This window comes from Aspergillus neoniger (assembly GCF_003184625.1).
Source record: "Aspergillus neoniger CBS 115656 unplaced genomic scaffold BO87scaffold_1, whole genome shotgun sequence".
NCBI classification, from domain to species: Eukaryota; Fungi; Ascomycota; class Eurotiomycetes; order Eurotiales; family Aspergillaceae; genus Aspergillus; species Aspergillus neoniger.
Genome location: NW_020291129.1, coordinates 1153540 through 1170457, shown reverse-complemented (window position 1 = coordinate 1170457; position 16918 = coordinate 1153540). Strand labels below are relative to the sequence as shown.

The following is a 16918-nucleotide window of genomic DNA, read 5'->3' as shown; positions in this document are numbered from 1 at the left end:
TCGCATCCATCACTGTCATCCAGCATATCCGACCCTGCCATGGAGAATTCTTCCGTAAGATTAACAACGTTCTTCGCGCCCCCGGCTTCCGCGGACCATTATCCGTCATGTTAATTGGAATGTTGTCCGTCCGGCGAACGGCTCGGTCTAGCCCCGGAGTCCAAGAGAAGTGGGTGTGATGGATGGAGCGAAATGATGCATTCAATCATTCATGAGCTTGCGCTGCGCTGCACGGCACAGGAAGATGGTATGTAAGTAAAAGCGTGTGTGTGAAGTAGTCGTCGTGTACATGTCGACGCGTCCATCCATCGATATTGTCATCAACCTCATCATCTCTTGAGCGTTTTCAAGGATGGGTTCGGGAATTATGTCCGGAGGTGGATATTGTAGACTTTAGGTTCTCCCCTTCCCATTTCAATAGGAGTTTGCGCGGGATGACGCGGCAGGACAATGGGGGAGGGTACTCGGTGTAGACATAGTTGACAGTTGATGCTATGTTAATGTTGCTTGCTGGTAGGGTAAGTAGTTAGTTGTGCAGTCTGGGATAACTGGACACAGCAGGTATTGAGTAAAAGCAGGAAGTAGTCTTCAAACTCGTGGCAGGTGTCATCGGCCTTCACTTTCTTAGTTCAGTCATCCATCCGGGTTAGTCCTGCAGGTGACAAGAGACAGGCCACGCAAGAGTCAGTAGATCATTGAATTGTTAGTGGGCGAATGATATTCAACATGCATTTTATAGTGTTGTCAATCATCCCATCGCAGCGGTATGCTCATCATGATAATTCTGGAAAGTGGTTGAGGCAATTTGAACCCCTCTTGCCTGACACACCCCGGTTCTCAATTTTGGACTTTCCATTCGGTTCTATTTAAGGTGCTGTGTCGCAAACCCTCAACCCGTCTTGGCTTATACCAGCTAACCGAGTCGTCCAAGACGGGAAGTCAAGAACATGTCCAATAGGGGGAATTCACTTGAATTAGCAGTTCGTAAACGAGGAAGGATATGGTGGGGTAAGTTGATGGGTTGATTAGTTGGGAAGGAAGAGAAACAAGCGCATGTCTAAAGCAAGACACGGACAACACAACGGCACACAGGTTAGGCCTTCTGACTGGTTTGAATGTAAGACATATCACGGTGACATGGAGGGTAGACGTAAGTACTCCTCTGAAGTGGTTCAGATTGTTTGGGTAGGATGGATCTGAGAGCAAAAGCGATCAATATCCAATAGTGATTAGTGAGGCATTATTCAATGGACATGGAAATAACAACGGGCATGGAGATGATGGATGCTCCAAGTGGGTATGAATACGAAGATCTATTAGTAGTAGGTATCTATAGGTGCAAGCATGAGGATGACAAGTCCTTTTCTAAGTACTTCCGTAGCATTTAACTGTGCTCAGTCTAGGTCTAGTTAGTCTAAAGACAGGGGAATTGATGGGCAATAATAGTCAATAATGAGGAAAAGCAACGTAACCCAACCACCGCTTCCAGCCTTACCCCGTAACCCCGAGAACGATAGGTCTTTTTCTTTTTCGTTTCTTCTTTTCCCCTGCCTTCACGGGGGTAAAGACAGGCAATTTTAGCGACCACAAAGAAAATAAAACTCCGGACCATGGACCCTGTTATGTAACGTGTATGTGAGTTTTCACCGAAAGGACATCTCAGTTCAAAGGCTGGCGCCATCTACTACTTATTGATTGATTTCTCATTATAAATTAGTAGCAGTAGTATTTATTCAATGCTCAATTTGGGTGGCGCCCCCACCAATTGGAGTGGAGGGTCTCAATCTCGACCGAATTAACGGGGGAAAATGGAGAGATGGCGTCCGAGGGTTGAGATTGAGACAAGGGCGGGATGGAGAGAGGGGCGGTTGAGCATTGGCAGGGTTAGAGAGAATTCTTAGCCTCGCCTAGATACTACGGGGATGTTTTCCATCTTTTAACCCTTGTGCCCTGCCATGCGTCATGTTCATCCCTGGACGAGGGAGAGGTAGAGTTGAGTCGAGTATGAATTCAGTGTGTTCATAATTGCCCAGTTGATAGGTATGGAGTACGTGTGCGAAGCCCTACTGTATTTCCCTTGCATCACGCGGGTGGTAATTAAGTAAAATGTCCGTATCCGACCCTCTTGGAGGCCGGAGATTTGAGACCCCTGATACCGCTGTACCTTACGGTAGACTGGTCTGGCCTAGTGCCATGTCTTAAATGGAGGGCCGGGGAAAAGTTAATATGAAAGGAGAAAAAGTAAAAGAAGAAAGAAAGAAAATAATAAAGAAAAGGATTGATCGACACTTCCCAAGTCCATGCACACCTCGCATCGGTTGCATACGTACGCTTTGCTCGTGTAGGAACAAGACCAGACAGCAACTGTGCTCTTGGCATCTTGCAGGTCAACTATACTATTTACTAACTAGGATTGTCCCTCTTTTATTTATGGTTGATGTTAATTATTTTTCCGGATCGGCTCTACTCCGGAAGGAGACCGAGAATGAAAGGTGCGTAGAAGTTCTTATGAGCCATGCAGGGGTCGAATCACGTTCTATTGTGCGGTGGTGCCGAAGGGCTCGTCATGATCTTACGTCAGGTATCGACTGTGAGGGTTGGGATGGATGGATGATGCGTCTTTAGGTGGTTTGTTACGTGGACGAGCAGGATGTGGGAGTATATGAGGCTTGCTATCGGTTAAGCATTGCCGTTGCTACAGTATCTTCCATATCACCAGCTTGTCTGTCGGTCGAACCCGTCAGTTGTTGTTCTTCTTCGGAGTGGCGTGCCTGACGGCTATGAAAGGCTAGACTGGTCGGATGTACTGCCTCGTATGACAAGCTTTGAATGCGTGGCTGGGAAAGACAAGACAGGATAGGACAAGGCATTCATGCGGTGGTAGGCATGCTTCGTACGTTAGGACTTGAATAGTCTCTTTTGCCTTTGTTTTTTTTCCCTGCAATTTGCCAAATTGGCTGGTCCATGCGGGCCGGTGGTGCGCATACCAGAGCGGCCCTAAGGATGGGTGACTCCGGTAATTTAAAGATTTAGTGGGAAGGGTGAAGGCCCGCCCCTTCAGTGGTGCTGTGACTGTCCAACGTCTATTTTTCTCTGTAGTTCTGATTAATGTTCTAGTTGAGTAGATATTTTGTACCACTTGCTCCCTTGAGTCTAGGCTTGAAACCTTCAAAACAAGGTTAGAATGAGTATCATGCCCAGGAGATATCCCTCAATAGAAAATTGATCAGTGACCCATTAAACTCAGAACAGATGTAACAAGAGAGACAACAACAACAACAAACAGATTGAGAGACTGGGGCTTCCCAATTTTTCTTCGCTTTTCTCCCACCCCCATCATTAATTGCTTCCATTCCCACTTCGGTCAAGGGCGAGATTTGAACCCAGGTTGCATTCACATTATTCGAACCAACCGCGGTGGCTCCAGGCGTGTAGATCTATAGGACACGACCATCATTGGGCGGGGCGCCCGCAGCAGGAGTGGATCGCGGCAGCTGACGCTGTGTTCCGATGGCCTCCCCAAAAATAGCAAAACAGAGCAGAGGTATACGCAACCCTCTTGCGGAGGAGACCATTCAGAATGCTGACTAACTGGACTAGTGGCCCGTCTTGGGGCACTTGAGTTGCGCCATCTGATGATTGTTTACTCTCCAGTACGCCTTGGCATTGGTCTTTCCAGCATCGTCCTGCACGCTCGATGCTGGCTCGTCCCGCCCTCTCAGCCACGGGCAGCGACTCAGACTCATCCAGAAAATGCGAGACGCGGACCGAGCTGCTGATGCTGCCCTTCGCCCGGTGGGTCCCTTTTCCCTCCATTGCCACTAGGAGTGTAGAGTGTAGACGAGGAGGTTGTGAAAGGTGTGCAGACAGGGCTGATGGAGATTGCTGAGGGATGAATGGCACCTGTTGTGTGCTGCAATTGCTTTTGGTCTTACTTTTGATTTTCTTTTTTTAATTCCTAATATTATTATTATTTTTTGGGGCTCGACTTCCCTCTTTCCACTCCCCCTGCTTTACTCTATTTAAAGGATGCCCCTGCGCCTGTCAACCACTGCGTCCCTTTCCCTTCTTCCTCAAGTGATATAAAGTATCCCCCACGGTCGTTCCACGAACCTCAACAACTTTCGCTTCACCTCTTGACTTCAAAGACACTCGCTAGTCTATCGACCGCCTTCGCACGATCCACTTCAATCTACCACCCGAGCACTCAGATCTCGATATCACTCGCTAGCAAGATGCGTTCTTCCATCCTCCTCGTCGCTTTCTCGGCTCTCGCCGCTGCTCAGTCCTCCGTCGCTGTGGTAAGAAGCCCTCTAGTCCTATACTAGTCTTATGCCTGAGTGAATGCTAACATACAACCCCAGCCCCAGGGTCAGCCCTCCGCTGCTGTCACCTCTTCCCCTGTCATCCCCACTCAGGGCTCTCTGCCCGCTGGTGCTTCCAGCGCTCTTATTGGATCTAGCGGTGTTCCCTCTTCCTTCGCGAAGTCGGCCAGCGCCTCTGCTTCCACTTCCACCAAGACCTCCACCAAGACCTCCAGCTCCGACTCTTCCACCTCCACCAGCGATTCTTCCTCCAAGAGCGGCTCCAGCTCCAGCTCCAGCACCTCTTCCGGCGCTGGTGTTCCTCTCGCCACCGCTGGCCCCGTCGGTCTTTCCGTCGTGGCTGGTGCTGCCCTTGCCGTTTTTCTGTAGATGAAGAGCGCAAGTGGTCTTCCTTGCCCTTAGAGGGAGTCGAGTCTCGATCGTCACACACTCCACCCTGGTGGGGAACAGCAGATACCCATGGCGATCGAACCTTCCATCCATTCTAAGCCGCAAGGGACAGGCGCTATGAAATCAAAGGGGATGGATGTTCTGCGGTTTTCATTCTTCTGACATATGTAACATTGCTGGGAAGGCTTTTATTTCTTTGGATCTTCCTTTCAAAGGTTCACCGCGTGTTCACCAGAGATTCATAATTGCGGCGCACATAAGATTTCAATTCTCTAGTAATTTTTAATCGTTTAATGAGGACATGGTAAATACACACATTACACAGGGATTTTTTGGAATGCCGAGAACCGCCCCTTTCATTTTAGATCCAACCACTTGTAAGTCTGCAGTAGTGAGAGCTTAATTCGAAGGGGTAAAAAGCAATTGACTAAAGACTTAAACGTAGATTCCATCCTAAGTCAGTGGTGGGACCTACCGTTCATGGCATGGTCTTGAGCCTGTTCACAACCCCAGATCTGATACATTGACGAGTCTTGCGCCACCGTGAAGGAGACTAATCGAAATGTGTAATTTCGAAACCAACCGTTATAGAGGCTCTTAAACGGCCGCGTTTCCAACTTGTGCTCAACTCTCACGTGCTTTGTCGTACTATTCTGCCTCGTCAAACATTCATTCTATAGTCACTTCTTGTCCTGACTGATGCTTGAATCCAGCGCCCTCTACTCTGCTATACCAGACCAACATTCCTTCACAGGGTGAACTCTGAGACGACCAAAAGACTACCAATATCGCAAGTAATAGATTTACGCCACTCAGGCTACCGCATGCCACCAGTTCCTTACTGCCTTATTATTCATGCCATCAAAATAGCAGTAGTCTACTCTGTACAGTAGAACGCTTGCATCAGCAGACAAAGTAATTAGATCTAGTGCTGCTATTATCACTCGTCGGTTTCATGCTAGTTTAACACGGCTACTGAACTGAAAGGAACTATATCATTATTGCCATGTGAGTTTTCCACCACTCACACTAGCTACAAATCATACAGGGACGGGTGAATACTACTATAGATGAACCCTGCCTTTCTTTTAGAATGAGAGAGAAAGGGAAGTAGAAGAACGTAGAGGATGCCATAGTAAGCGGTTGCTGAGCATGTTGGGTTAGACTTGTGGTTATCTATCTAGATCCTAGAGCTCCTTGACATAGGAGATGATGGAGGGGTAGGAAGGCCATGTAGGTAGCAGAGGATCTGGTGGAGCGTTTGGCTACGGTGAATGGTCTGAAGGTTGCTGTGGTACTGGAAGTGCTCTGGAAAGATGTTGCTGTATACAAGGAGATAATTGGAGGTCGCATAGTAGCGATATATTAACTTACCTTCCTACCTGTGCTAAAGCTGGTGCCAGTAGGCTAGATGGTCCAGTTGGCAAGGCCACGGCACTCAGAAGAAAGGCTAGCTTTTTTGCCCACTGGAGCCGGGTTCGATCATGACTTTGCGCCCTTCCTTTTTTCTTTGTTTCATTCAGTTGCTTAGCTACCTAGCCATGATAGTCTTGGTTCGCTTTGAGAGAAGATAATCAACGGTCAACAGGACTAGATCGTACGTTTGGCACGGCCCCAACAAGAGTAGCTAGCTTTTTGCCCCTGGCTTTGGGAAAACCGATCCTGCGCTCTTCCTTTTGTCTGTCACCTTGTTGGGCCAGATCCGCCAGTTGCCTTCATCCAACAAATAGGCTACAGTGGTAGTTCCCGTCTGCTAAACACGCTGCTTGAATGTGCTGCTCTTTCTCGATGCTCTAGGTAGTAAGTAGTTAGTTATAGTTAAGTAACAAGTATGGGGTGTCATGCCGTAAGCAGCTCATTACATTTCCTAAAACGCGCAGTTCAGACGCGAATACACGTGACTGATCCACGCGCGCTGTTTCCTTACCCGATGTGGACTAGTGAACAGCGCTTCACCTCATCAAAACAAAGAACAACAAGCGGCCGTCGGGGGCAACGGATTGGGACCGAGCCATCATCATCCACCTTGCTGCGAATCAACTCTCGCCTTGCCCGGCTCTCACGGTCCACAAAGGGATTCTCGTCTGTGTCACTCGCCTAGATCGACAGGGGCAGACGAACAGACCACGGCACAACCATTGATCCCACACGAACCTAGCCTCTGCTAGCAACGCAACACCTTCGGCCTCAAATTTGAGGTCGACGTCAATTAGCCAGTATGGTAAGTTACCTTGCTGTCCAATGCCAATCAACCTTTCCTCGGTTGAGCGACGATCGTCTGACAACCTCGTGTTCTCCCTTCAGGTATCATCTCTACGACGTCTCGCAGCGGACCATGCAGCGTTGCACGAAGAACTCCCTCCCAACTACCTCTTTCCCTCCGACGATGCCTCTGCCGGGGATGACTTGACACAGCTCACCACCCTCCTGGCCGGGCCACAGGGTACACCATACTCGCAGGGCCTATGGCGATTGCATCTGAAGATGCCGGAGGACTATCCTAAGAGTCCACCAAAGGCCACATTCAGGACAAGGATATGGCATCCAAATGTAGAGGAATCGACGGGTGCGGTCTGCGTGGATACACTGAAGCGGGACTGGAAGCCCAACTTGACCCTGAAGGATGTTTTGATCGTATGTAGTCTTACCATATACCGTCGACAATTCCTGATCCTCATCTGACATGGTTCTTAGACAATCTCCTGCCTCCTCATATATCCCAACCCAGACTCCGCACTGAACTCCGCAGCCGGCGCACTTCTCCAAGAGAACTACGATGCGTTCGCCCGCCAAGCGAAACTCATGACCTCCATCCACGCCCCAGTTCCATCAGACTTGGCTTCAGCGGTATCCGAGGCAAAAACGAGAGGTGAAGACGCCGACACAGTCATCCCAGAAGAGCAAGAATTGTCCCGCTCGCTACGACCACGAAAAGGTGCCAGAATCGCCTCAGTCACTATGAAGAAGCGAACTACTCGGAGGAGTGCCGCAGAGAGCTCGGGCTCACGGGCACTATCTCATCAACCTAGCACACCAATTGAACGAGAAGCACAAGAACCAGAAGAACCTCACGACACCCTCACCCTTGATACGACCGTCTCCGACAGTGAATCAGAAACATCTACCAACGCCAGCAAAGAGAACGACCCTTCCCTATCTCCTTCCCCAGTCCGACTCGCACCACCTAGCATCCGCAAGAACGCTTTCGGGAAACGTCCCCTTTCCGTCCTAACCGTGCCAATGGACGTAGACGACCCCTTCTCCATGGACACAGAAGACACAACAACAGGCGGCATGTCCGCATCCGAGAAGAACATCGCAGCAAATCATCCCAGCGAGCTCCCGGAGCGCGGCCACTCTCCACAGAGAAAGTCCCCGAAGCTGTCCGTACTCGACAAAGGCATCAACTCATCAGGTCGGATACGCGAAGATGTCCAGATCTTCGAAGACGATCCCGACCCTGCCGAACTAGGCTTCATCCGACGAGCCAGCGGCGACGGCAAGGAAAACCCCCGAGCCTTAGCCGGTCTAAAAGATACCGACCCCGCAATCCGGATGTCTAATCCAAACTATCCCCTCACGATTCTTGCCCCCTCGGCGTCGAGATCCGTCTCCTCCGGCTCGCGCCTATCAAAACCAATCACGGGGTCACGAAAAGTCTCATCCTCAAACGGCAAAAAAGCCAAACCGCGCATCGGCATTCGCAGACTCTAGGCATACTAATCACCACTGCTATTTATACCCACGCCTGTATCTTCTCAATACCCTCATTCTATTCCCTTCTGCTACCATACCACATACATCACTATCGCCCTTAATACCCAACCGAACATAGCCGCAACCACTCATGAACACAAATACTACATGCATTACATTGTGGATGAACTTCATCCAAGACAACCTTCAGCGTCATCACGTGCAACGAAAAAATAACCCCGACAAAGGAAAAGGATACCGCCTTCTTTCATATTGATTACTACATTACCAGGCATAGCTTGTCCCCGTTTTGCATATCCTCACGGCGTGTACCGTACCCTTGCTTCTTTCCTGCTTTCATAGCCATTGGTATAGGCATACCAATAACCACACATAGCGTGTCCATACTCCATACACAAAGACCAACGATCATGCATTGGATGGATCAGTACAATACAAATACGTTGCTACTTTCTTTCACTCAATTCTTCACCTGCTAAGATACTAGGCATGACTGGATAGCTCATGAGAAAATATGAAAATTAATAAAAATAGAACAGAGATTCTCGTTATCAACCTTCAACCTTCATGAATTATGTTTTGGGTAGTACATAGTAGTAGTGTGCTTGCTCAATAATAGTCCTAGGATGTTTCAATGGTCATTCTGATCTCTACTCATGTAAATAAGGACTCCGTCAGCTCATGGATCTCCGTGGCACGCGGTTGCTACTTCGTATGCTATTGTTCACTATTAGAGGCCTATAGGACTTAGTGGAACGCTCCGCGTTAGGCATCCTATCAATAGGAGTGACACTAGCTATGTGGATCAACTATGATGCTAAGGGCAATGCGTATGGTGATCACATGTTTAGTTGGACTACATTGTAACACCTGCTGGCCTGTGCCAAAAACCATCAAACAACTTAGTAATAATGAGCTATGCAAATATCTAGGATGAATAGACAAATTTTCCGAGGCAGCCCTCGCATCCGACTTCCCCTCAGTGCAATCGATAAAGCCACACCTCGTCTCATTCCACTCCCGGGTCTCCTCGTCTTCTCCGCCCCCAAATGGCTCGTGCCTAAATCCGAAAGCCTTCCTAGAAGACCGGTATATCCACAATTGGTTGTCTGGAGCTCTTCCTCCGTGAGGCCATATCGCGGGACTAATTTGAAATCAACTCGGAACAAGAGATCCACCGATTGGCTTGTAAGGCCTCCAGCAATTATAAGATAAAACAGACAACACGCTAAGTCGATTAAAGCATAATACTGCAGAGGAATGAGAGGTTGGCGGCTATGCAAGGGTAAACCAGTTCAGGCGACGTTGATAGAATCGAGCCGCGGGGTCACACCATCACACAACCACCCTGATGGTCCACCAAGCAAAGACCAAAATCTGTTTCGCAAACGTATAGAACACATCCGGAGAAGTGAATATTTCTGGCCCATCTACAATGCGTAGGGGTTGACAGAACGAATAGTGAGGCATCTGCAGGCACACGTTAGCTTTCAGCACGAACCATCATGAATCGCAACAAAAACGAAGACAGCACTTACGGGGGACTCTTGCTCAAGTCAGTCTTCAGGATGATAGGGACACGGGTCATCTCGGTGACATCCTGGATGTATTCTCCATCTTCTTCCCTGAGCTTGAACAGCCGCAGGTATTTCTCCTTGTTTGTCAGCTTAGCTTCAGGAGCATCGCCACCGAGGGTTGCGATCTTCGGGTCAGAACGCGTGCGGTGAGGCGCCTGCTGAAGATGACCATTGCGGGTGGGCGAAGGCGGCATGCTCTGAGTTGAACGGTCAGCGGACGAATTCAATGACACGCCCGCAGCCATCTCGGTGACTTCAGAAACATCGTCGTCATCGTCGTCAAACAGAGCATTGACATCGTCGTGGGACATGGTGCCGGTATCCGTCTGTCTCCGCATAGCTTCTTCGCGCTCCCGGGCACGTTCTCTGGCAGCTTCTGCTTCACGAGCTGCAGCTGCAGCTTGAGCCGCACGGGAGTTTGCAGGCTTGGGCCGCTCATCCTCAGGGACATAAGCCGAGGACGGCACGCCCTTCTCCCAGTAGAGCTCCAGCACACGCGTGTCCTTGCGATACTCAGCCTTCTTCAAGGGCAATTGATCACAGTGGACCCGCTTTTCGAAGCCATACTCTGGGATCAGCACGTCGAAGGCGGACTCGTATACACAGATCACAATACCCTCGCTAATGAGGTCACCACCAACTTCCTGTCGCTCCTTGTCCATGCTTCTGCATGCTTCGATGTGAACGCTCTGTTCTTGAGCATTGTGAGCGGAATCCTTCTTGTTGTTGCAGAGGTCGGCGGTCTTGGTCAATGACTCCAAGTCATCAGAGAATTCAATCGCACCATCAGACAGGACGGATTCCAGCTGGCGATGAACGACAATATCTGCGTAGCGGCGGAAAGGATTGGTGAAATGTGTGTACACGGGCAGGTTCAGAGTGTAATGTTGACGCTGATCATCCTGCACACTGCTGGCCACATAGTACTTCGCACGTTGCATAGCCTTGTGCAATATAGTCTCCATACCCTGCAATCATTGTTAGTAGACCGGACAATAGCTCTTTCTAATATGACCACGAAACTCACCTTACGCAAGTCATCATCCTGGACTTGGCAGAGACTGCTCTGCAAAGTTCCACTGCTGGTCGAATCCAGACCATAGCCGAGCCTGTTCATCCGCTCAACAAAGAGGTGGAGACGGCGAGCATTTGGCGACATCTGGCGACGCAGGAAGGCCTTGTCGGGCAAAGCAGTGACCAACTTGCGTGCCACAAGGAAGTTGGCCTTGTAGCTAAGCTCTTCCACAAGTTCCCGGACAGGGGAAGAGTGGAAGATGTTGTGCTCAACGGGCACATTTTCGTCATCCAGCTGATACAGCAGACGAAGAGGAGGAATACGAGAGACCCGGTTACCGAGCCTTGCCTCCCTGAACTTTGACGTGACAGCGTACAACGCCCTGAGGGTGTCGGCAGTGATGCCAGGGACAGCGAGAGCAGACGTGCCCTGGATCGCGGCATCGACCTCATCATAGCTGAGTCGACCAGAGCTCTTGATGATCGCCTTACCGATCCAGACATCATCATCGATAGCACCGGTCTCGGGGTTAGCCTTGAACACAACGCTAACCGTGAAGCGGTCTTCGCCGGGCAGCAAAGCGCAAAGCTCATTGGAGACACGAGTGGGTAGCATGTTCACGAGGCGGTTCATGAGATAGACAGCAGTTCCCCGCTTCTTGGCCTCGCGGTCAACCAGGGAGTTGGCTTTGACAAAGTGAGCAATGTCTGTGACGTGAACACCAACTTCCACCTTTCCATCGGCGAGAGGCTTGATATGGAAGGCATTGTCAAGTTCCTTGGTACCGCTAGGGTTGACGGTGAAAGTAGTTTCCTGACGGAAATCGCGACGAGTGGCTAGGACAGCTTCGTTCTCATTGGAAACAGACCAGTCATCCCATCCAATACTCTTGAGCACGGCATCAGAGAACTCATCAGAACCGAAGTTGTTGTCTCGAAGAAGAGCTTCAGTCTCCACCTTCAGATCGCCCATCTCTCCAAGCTGCTCGACTAGAGTACCAAAGGGATGCAGGGAAGTGATCGGCCACCGCTTAATGCATGCAACGAAGATGCGGTTGGCGTACTCTTGGTGCTTCTCAACGAAATCCCGAGGAGCCTGCTCTGTTGGGATAGCAATCAAGGGAACACGCTTGTCAGTAGGCTTAAACCACACGATCTTAGGCTTGTCCTGCTGGCGTTCCTGTTGCTGACGGCCGTGGCCACCATCTCTGGCCAGCCGCTCGGCCTCCTGCTTCTCCTTCGTCGCCTGGCTACTGGGACGAAGGAGACCAAGTGTTCCCGAGAACATCTGCCCCGCAATGCGCTCGATAACAGCCACGATGTGGCCCGCATACAGTGGCTTCTGCTCGTCACTGATTTCGTCTTCTTCAACCAAGAGAAGGCTCTGACCTTCGACTTCGACATCGTCGTTCTTCTTCTGGGTGGGCCGCTGGCGGAGACTGCCACGGCGACGGATGCTACCATCCGGTCCAACCTCCTGACGGTCCCCGTTGGCGCCAGAGTCAGACCGAGACAGCTTGTCACCCCCAGCACTGCTGCCGGCACGAGCCTCGGTGATATCTTTGCGCTTCTTCTTCTCCTCCTTTTCTTTCTTCTGCGACCAAACTTCGTCCACATCCAGCAGTTCAACGGCAACAAAGTCACCCTCAAGGGCACGGTTACGGTCTTTGCTACCACAGATGAAGATATCTGCGTCCAGGTCTGGAGTGGTTACGTAGGCATCGGAACGGTTCTTCTTGTTCACGCGAAGGATACCGGCGACCAATTGGCCATTGCTCAGCAGCGCAGGCAGGTTTGCCTGGGGCAAGTAAGGAGTGAAAAGGGTCTTGCGCTGCTGCTGCTGCTGCTGTTGTTGCTGCTGCTGGGCAGACAGCTGTGGCGGGGCATGTTGACTAGCCTGAAGACCAAGACCTTGGCCGTTCAGCTGTCCATTCTGCTGCAGGGCCTGAAGCTGCGCAAGCTGCAGAGGGTTAAGTTGCTGACCACCGCCGAACATCTGCGGTGGGGCCATGACCACCTGACCTTGGGGCAACTGAATGAGCTGGGGCTGTTGCGGGTACTGGAAAGATCCAATGGAGCCAATGGACTGGTTCATTGAAGCACGGGCACGGTGGCCAGGCTGGAAACCCCCGCTCTGTTGGCCGAAGCTCTTGGGCTGGTCCTGGCCCTGAGCTTGATTGTTGGGCTGCCGCCAGTTACCATCAAAGTTTCTGGACGAAGACCGTGCGTGACCGGGCTGGCTGCCACGACGTTGATTCTCGCCGTCGCTAGCTTGAGGGAATTGGAAGCCGCCAGCACCGCGACCAGACAAAGAACCGCGGTTTCCACCAACAGCCATGGATTGACTGCGACCATGACCACCCGCCCGAATGTTACCGGCTCGGTGAAGTCCCAAGCCTTGTGGGGTCTGCGAGGTGGGGGTGGATTTATCGTCAGCGCCCGGAGTGGTATCAGAGTCGCCAGGGGTGCTGGGTGCGGGGAACTGGAAGCCGGAGGCCGTCCGCTTCTGCTGGGCCAGTTCAGCGGCCTTTTTGGCTTCAGGAAGCGCAAGCGAGTGACGGCGCTGGTGGCCACCACCGGGAGGACCACCTCGTCCGCGCCCATGGCCTCCATTCTCATTCTTAGGTTGGTGACCCTGTTGCTGCTGGCTGTAGTCGGTATAGCCCGAAGCTCCCGAGGACGGGGCAGGAGGGGGACCCATGCCGAGACCGGGCAGGGCAGACTGATTGCGCCGGTGCGAGTGTTGGGTTGAGGTGTTCATCGGCACGCCAAGCTGCTGTTGAGCGAGTTGTGGGAATTGGAATGCATTCAACTGAGGGGAGACGCCTCCCATGGAAGCGCCACCCTGAAGAGAAGGCGAGAATGCCGAAACCTGGCCTAGCTGTTGCGGTTGTAACAGACCCATATTGACGTACTGTTGATGTGTAGCTGCAATTTGCTGCTGTTGCTGTTGAAGAAGCTCAATCTGTTGCTGAATAGCGAGTTGCTCCACTGTATCCACCATCGTTAGTACTTCATTCACAAAAACTATGTTACACGAGAATGGGGCTGGCATTCACTTACTCATGAGAGGGGTCAATTCAGACGGACTTCTTCTGTGGGCGATATGGAGCTTGCGCCCCGCGGGGCCGGGAACCCCGGATTGACCCTGCTGATCCATCTTTTCAGACGTAAGATCGACGGGTATTAGGTATACGGGCAAGTGTATGGGATCAAAAAGGTCCGCTTCGGGGGTGATTAGAGAATGTTGGAAATGACGGAAGTCACACTCGTCGTGGGTTGCGATTTAGGGAGGCCGATCGGAGGCAGTCTGAAACAACGAGAGGTGAACTTGCAGTATACTGAAGGAGAACGATAGGTCAGTAAGGGTGAAACGGACAGAAAGTAAGCAGCGAGGGGTCGAGAACAAGAGGAGAAGATAAGAGGGGGGTTCAAGACATCGTGGGGGTGGCTACGGGAAGAAGAGCGGGAGGGGGAATGTTGTGGGCAAGGGAAGCTGCGATTTACCCCATACAACAAGTGACATCAACCAAGGTACAAAATGGAAGGAAGCGAGGCAAATGGCGGGGAGGCAATAGGGAGAGTACCAGGATCAGGAGACCCACGAAGATTGAGGATGGGAAGGTGTGTATCTTCAATTGCTCTTACCTCTTTTCTTCGAGGAATAAACGATCGTCCAGCTCAGGAAGGGATCTGAAGATAATCTTTGTCGGACTTCTTCTTTGGCACGGGAGAGGGAAAATCCCCGTTTATATGGCGAAAGACAGCGGTGACCGAAGGTAGTCTCACAGAAATGGGGATGAGGGACCCCAAATTCAAGGAAGCCAAAGCAATATATTCAAACAGAAAGCAAAATTGCGATGAATGGACACCGGAGGGAGGAACTGGCGACAGTCTCCGGGAGACAGCAGAGACCGAAAGAGAGGATGAAGCTCGACGAATCGGGGGGGAAGCTGAGGTTTAGGAGGGAAGAGGGAGGGGGGGGGGGCAAGCACCGAGTACTAAGCGGATGGGAGCTGTCGGTCGTCCCCAACTGCCATTCGTCAAGCGACCACCAGCGGAGAATCCCCAAGCTTCAAGTCAAAAGGAGGGACCTTTTTTTTTTCGATTCCCTTCTGCAATGTTTTTTCTGGGTAGAATTTCTCGACAGGTATAGACAGAATAATTTTTTTGGTTCGACTTTATTTGCAAATTTTCCAACGATGGGGTGGGCTTTTTTTGGCCGAAGTGGGATTTTGATGGTACGGAAGAGAACGGAGTCTCCTCAGTAGCAGAAAAGGGGGGGCAACTCAGACCTGAATTGTAAAAAAAGGCTTATTGAGTTGGCGCTTAATTCTGAAAAAAAACGGAAAGGAGAACACAATAATAGTTTCTCCCATCAGAGAATTACTGATACGATTCTCTTGAACGTGGTAGTTTCCAAAAAGGACACACCAGGCAAAGCGATATCTGACAGAGAGAGAATGACAGATGAGCCAAGTGATTGAGACAAGGAGGCGTGATCGTCGACCTGAAGGAATGATCAGGAGCGACGAGAGGAAAGAGGGAGGGGGGAGAGAAAGATTTATTCCAAAGGAGAGGGATGGTGAAGAAAGAAGAAGAGATAAGGGAAGAGGGGAGGGGAAGGAAGAGAGAAGAAAGAGGATGAGGTGAAGGTAAAGAGGAAGAGGAAGTGGAGGGAGAGAGAGAGAGAGAGAGAGAGACAAGAGACAGAAGTTGAGTTAGTCTACTATTAGTAGCAGCAGCAGCAGCAGTGAGAGTGGTGAGCAGCAGCAGCAGTGCAGCAAGCATCCAGTAGTAACTTAGTAGCTTGTAGCAGGGTAATAATACTTACTCAGTCCCAGAAAGTAAAATAAAAAACAATACCTAATATAATACTCACAATTAATAGGCCCAAAGCAAAATGGACATTCAGCCAATACGAAGCCAAGTACAACAATAATATAGCAGCAACCTACCTAGGAGTAAACTACTAACTAGAGATGTGGGGAGAGAAGCAGAAGAACATCAGGGAAAATACCGCACAAAATTTCCAGACCGACTAGACAAATGCCGCTTGGAAAGGTATCCCCTTGCTATTGCATCGCTACAAGTACATGGTATTACCCAAATCTGACCTGATCATTCAACATCGTCAATGAATGACACACTTCCCGCCCCAGGGGAGCTTCAAGGCAAAAAGCAATCCGAGGCAAATGGTGCATTAAACTTGTCACTAAACCAAAGTTACCATACTTGGAGACCAACAGGGTCTGGCTCGGGGGAATTTCATTGCAGCTTGGCTCCCAAGCCTGTCAGTCCGACTGCAAGACCTTTTCAATAGGCTTTGTTTCGCATTTATCAATCCGACGCTTGGTCTCCAGACGTACGGAAGAAGTAACTGACCTGAATATGTCCTGGGTCCTTACCATATGAAGATCACCCCTCAATCTTTCGGCATTGTCAATGACGAACTGCGTGGTCAACGGCTGGCTGGAAGATCAACTCCGGAGAAAGGTAGAAGGCGGTAAGACGCCGTGGAGCTTCTCGACTAAGTAAGTAACTGGAGTAACTTACCAACTTACTATCTTAGTGTACGATCGCTGTATGGAAACTTTCTGCTATGCGATACCCACCTGGCCTGCCTATTGGCGTTCGATGGCGACCTGCATGCTATTCTAAGTATGAAAAAGTCCATAGTCGATCGGGAAAGCAAGTGCACAACATCTACTATATGCAAGAAACTGGCACTGGTGGCAATAAATCCTGAGAGAGTAGATTTCTACTCCGTACAGTGCTGGAGATAGCAGTAGTAGATACTAGATAGATACTGAGTGGCTCTGTTGGTGCAGGGTATGATACGTAAGTATGCAAATGGTATCGATACCCTCCTTGATGATGCGACCGGTCCAATAG

The 16918-nt window shown here is 50.4% G+C and overlaps 4 protein-coding genes across 4 annotated transcripts; 2 read left to right on the top strand and 2 right to left on the bottom strand.

Moving 5' to 3' along the window:
• Positions 1–4235: 4235 nt before the first annotated feature.
• BO87DRAFT_381889 (putative GPI anchored protein) lies at positions 4236–4694 on the top strand (the record flags this gene model as incomplete). The annotated part of the gene is made up of 2 exons (XM_025624579.1): positions 4236–4301; positions 4365–4694. The coding sequence occupies 2 exons, from the start codon at positions 4236–4238 to the stop codon at positions 4692–4694; spliced, it is 396 nt and encodes a 131-aa protein (XP_025485347.1).
• Positions 4695–6733: 2039 nt separating this feature from the next.
• Positions 6734–8919, top strand: BO87DRAFT_348173 (putative ubiquitin conjugating enzyme E2). Its single transcript, XM_025620960.1, has 3 exons — positions 6734–6936; positions 7020–7349; positions 7410–8919. The coding sequence occupies exons 1-3, from the start codon at positions 6934–6936 to the stop codon at positions 8427–8429; spliced, it is 1353 nt and encodes a 450-aa protein (XP_025485346.1). The 5' UTR covers positions 6734–6933; the 3' UTR covers positions 8430–8919.
• A 943-nt stretch (positions 8920–9862) lies between these two features.
• ssdA (mRNA-binding translational repressor SSD1) lies at positions 9863–14183 on the bottom strand (the record flags this gene model as incomplete). The annotated part of the gene is made up of 4 exons (XM_025624578.1): positions 9863–9902; positions 9971–10977; positions 11037–14014; positions 14087–14183. 4 exons carry the CDS (start codon positions 14181–14183, stop codon positions 9863–9865), a joined length of 4122 nt encoding a protein of 1373 aa, XP_025485345.1.
• Positions 14184–15351: 1168 nt separating this feature from the next.
• BO87DRAFT_8375 (uncharacterized protein) lies at positions 15352–15850 on the bottom strand. Its single transcript, XM_025629610.1, has one exon. It carries the CDS (start codon positions 15812–15814, stop codon positions 15410–15412), a length of 405 nt encoding a protein of 134 aa, XP_025485344.1. The 5' UTR covers positions 15815–15850; the 3' UTR covers positions 15352–15409.
• Between the last annotated feature and the right edge of the window lie 1068 nt (positions 15851–16918).